This window comes from Etheostoma spectabile, chromosome 3, assembly GCF_008692095.1.
Source record: "Etheostoma spectabile isolate EspeVRDwgs_2016 chromosome 3, UIUC_Espe_1.0, whole genome shotgun sequence".
In the NCBI taxonomy this organism is placed as follows: Eukaryota; Metazoa; Chordata; class Actinopteri; order Perciformes; family Percidae; genus Etheostoma; species Etheostoma spectabile.
This window is the reverse complement of record NC_045735.1, coordinates 4,457,450-4,460,366: the sequence shown is the minus strand read 5'-3', so window position 1 is coordinate 4,460,366 and position 2,917 is coordinate 4,457,450. Positions and strand designations below refer to the sequence as shown.

General features: G+C 48.7%; 1 protein-coding gene across 1 annotated transcript in view; it reads right to left on the bottom strand.

Annotated features, from left to right (window-relative positions):
• LOC116680803 (pregnancy zone protein) overlaps nt 1–2,917 on the bottom strand; it is a 34,310-nt gene that overhangs the window by 23,856 nt on the left and 7,537 nt on the right. Inside the window, exons 10-12 of the mRNA XM_032509533.1 lie at nt 2,375–2,475; nt 1,601–1,840; nt 986–1,060 (exon numbers count right to left, since the gene is read on the bottom strand). Of these exons, the coding sequence (XP_032365424.1) occupies nt 986–1,060; nt 1,601–1,840; nt 2,375–2,475 (416 nt within the window). The remainder of the gene's footprint in view (nt 1–985; nt 1,061–1,600; nt 1,841–2,374; nt 2,476–2,917) is intronic.

Below are 2,917 nucleotides of genomic sequence, written 5' to 3'. Positions count from 1 at the left end.
CTGTTGGTGTTTGTGTGTTGTGTGTGTCAGTGGTGTGTATTGTGGTGTGGTGTGGGGTGACCCTTGATGTGAATCCAAAACTTTTGGATTGCACAAACGATAACTTTTATACATACTTTACAACATAATTTGTTGGGTTTATTAGTTAAAGACAACTGCAAAAGATTAAAGTAGACTTTAACCATACTCCCCTTTCAATGGTAGCAGTCAAAGGCACATTGTTAAAACATTGTTGAAACCTGTCTTGATTGCTGTTTCACTATACCCACCTCCCTAGCCGGTTTTGTTCACACACACACTCACACAAACACACCTATATTTACAAATACGTTGCATGTCCTAATAATTATGATCTATTTTTTCTAGATCTAGATAATGAAAATTAGAGATAGTCAGTGTTTCTCTGAGAAGAAACTACTGTAATAGCACAAACAACCAGTATTGATTCATCACAAATGATCGCAGGTATTACATAACCATAAGCTGCTGTCATGAGCTCTCTCTCTGCCTGGTAACACCGGGTGCGCCTGTCCTGATGGGTCGGTCAAACGCTGACTCACTTACTCGACTCTTGTGTTATTGTGCAAATAAATCTCATCGAGAATACATTACATCCACGATTGTCCCAACGAGTCTGGGGGCGCGTGGAGAAAGGATGGCCGGGATGCGTCCGGGCCTGCCACCACCGGCAATCAGAACAAGTCCTCCACGTCGGCCCCCCGCTGGTTACTCCAGCCCTTGCCTGGCCCACCGACCCCTGGCCCACGTCTCCTTGGACCTTTGTTAGACTTGCCTCCCACCCGCAGGTGGGCTACGGATCATTCTCACTTGGTTGACCGTTCATCAAGAAGGCACACTTCATCCCCCTGCCTAACCTTGCATCGGCCAGAGACTGGCCCAGGCCTCTTTGATCACATCCTTCCGCTTCACGGGCTGCCAGGGAATGTTGTTCGTCGTGACTAGGTCCCGAGCAAGTTCAACTCACATTCTGGAAGGATTTCTGCCGGTCTTCTAGGGGCCACAGTGAGTCCTGCACCTCGGGGGGTTCCCCGCCCTGCCACTGTGACGTCCCACGTGCAAACCATGAGCTGGGGATGAAGGCGCTGCGGTGCAATGGTTCCTCGGTCAAACTCTGCTTTGGCTTCAACAAGCTGGAGCGTGGCTAGAATCTGGCTCCGAGACTGCGTCTCTCACGCTGACCCCACTGGTAAGCGTCACCTTTCCAGTGTGTGTATGTTTACCAGCCCCCCTGTTCCCCAGCCAGAGGAGAATGTGTCCTGCCCGTCTGCCCTCTGCGCCTATTCCCGCCGTTGCCGTCATAGCCTGGTCACAAGCTCGGGCCACGCTACTCAGTCAGTCTGTCAGCTATGCCATTGGTCTAACCGCCGAAGAACGCCGGCAACCCATCTACCGTGTTGGCCAGAAGTTGTGCGCGTCAGCCAAGGACCTCCCTCTGCGGGTGGAAATCACGTAAGCTTGCACCTCGCTTCCTCCCTGGCCATAACCCTATCCCAGAGTCATCACCCTACCGCAGTCCGGCTCCAGTTGCCGACACCATGAGGTTGCACCCTACGTTTCATGTTTCGAAAGTCAAGCCGACACATGAAAGGCCCGCTGGTTCCCGTGGCGCCTCCACCTCCTCCTCCTCGCCTCTTTGATGGTGGTACTGGTGTACCACGTCGAAGTCCTGCTTCTGTCCATCACTGGAGAGGTAGGGGCCTTCATTATCTCGTCGACTGGGAGGCTGTGGCGCCTGAGGAGAGAACCTGGGTGCCTGCCTGTCTGGATTTTGGACCGACACATCGTCGCCGACTTCCACCGCCATGCTATCCTGGCCAACCTGCTATCCGTGAAGGTCCGGAGCCCCCTAGGTGGTCCCTAACCGTCCTAGACCCGTCCGGCTCCGCTGTCCTGTGTGCCTGACCCTGACTCTGTTTCGGTGGCCTTTGGATTTCCCGTACCAGCTCTGAAACCTCCCATCCCTTTACCGCTTATATAACTATCGAACGTGACGCTTTTGGGTCCTCTGCTTTTTGTGTCTGACAGCTGCATTAATGTTGGATGAATTTCCATTTAATTCGGTCACATTTGGCATTCAACTACCTACATTTGGCGATCCCTTAACTTTTCATATAGAGCCATCATCAGGTAAGTTGTAAATTTATAAATATTCACTTTGTTAAGTACTTTGGTTTACGACCAAAATACCTGCAGACCAATTACCATCTTACTGTAGCTTTGTGTTTTGAGCATAAAGTAGCTAATTGTAATGGCAATGACATAAAGGTGGGAAATGGTAACATGAAACCTGCTAAAGACAGCATGTTAGGCATTGCTTTGTAATGTAACAGTTTTTTTTTTTTTATTGCTATACCATGGATTCAGGCTTGGTCAGGTAGTTGAAGATGGTTGCCTTCAGTTCAAGTTCTCCCCGCCGGATGATGGAGTAGGGCTGCTGAGCTCCAGGAAGAAGGGCTGAAGCGTTTGATGTTTTTTACGTTGGAGTCCAACGAAACCTTGAGGGACGACCGAGAAAGCCTCCGTCTCCCAGTGAGTTGATGTGTCCGGGACAGTGAGTGGCCACTCTTTGTTTCCAGACTTCTCTGGATGAGCAGAAACAGAATGCATACAGGTGAACTGAAAAACATACTCACATATTCCAATTTAGTCAAAAAACAACAAACATGTCGAGTAGTTTACTAACGTGTAGACTTAATTGCAGTAACACTCACCAACCGTTCAGTTCCTAAAAAGAATGTGAAATGTGAAATTGTTTGCATATGCATCCATTAGATCTCAGAAACTAAATGAATGCAATTATGACTGGGTTCATTTGGACTCTAGACCAAACAAACCCTTTCCGTACACAATAATTTTTAAAAGAACTTCTGTTGTGCATCTTTTGCTTAGAATAACA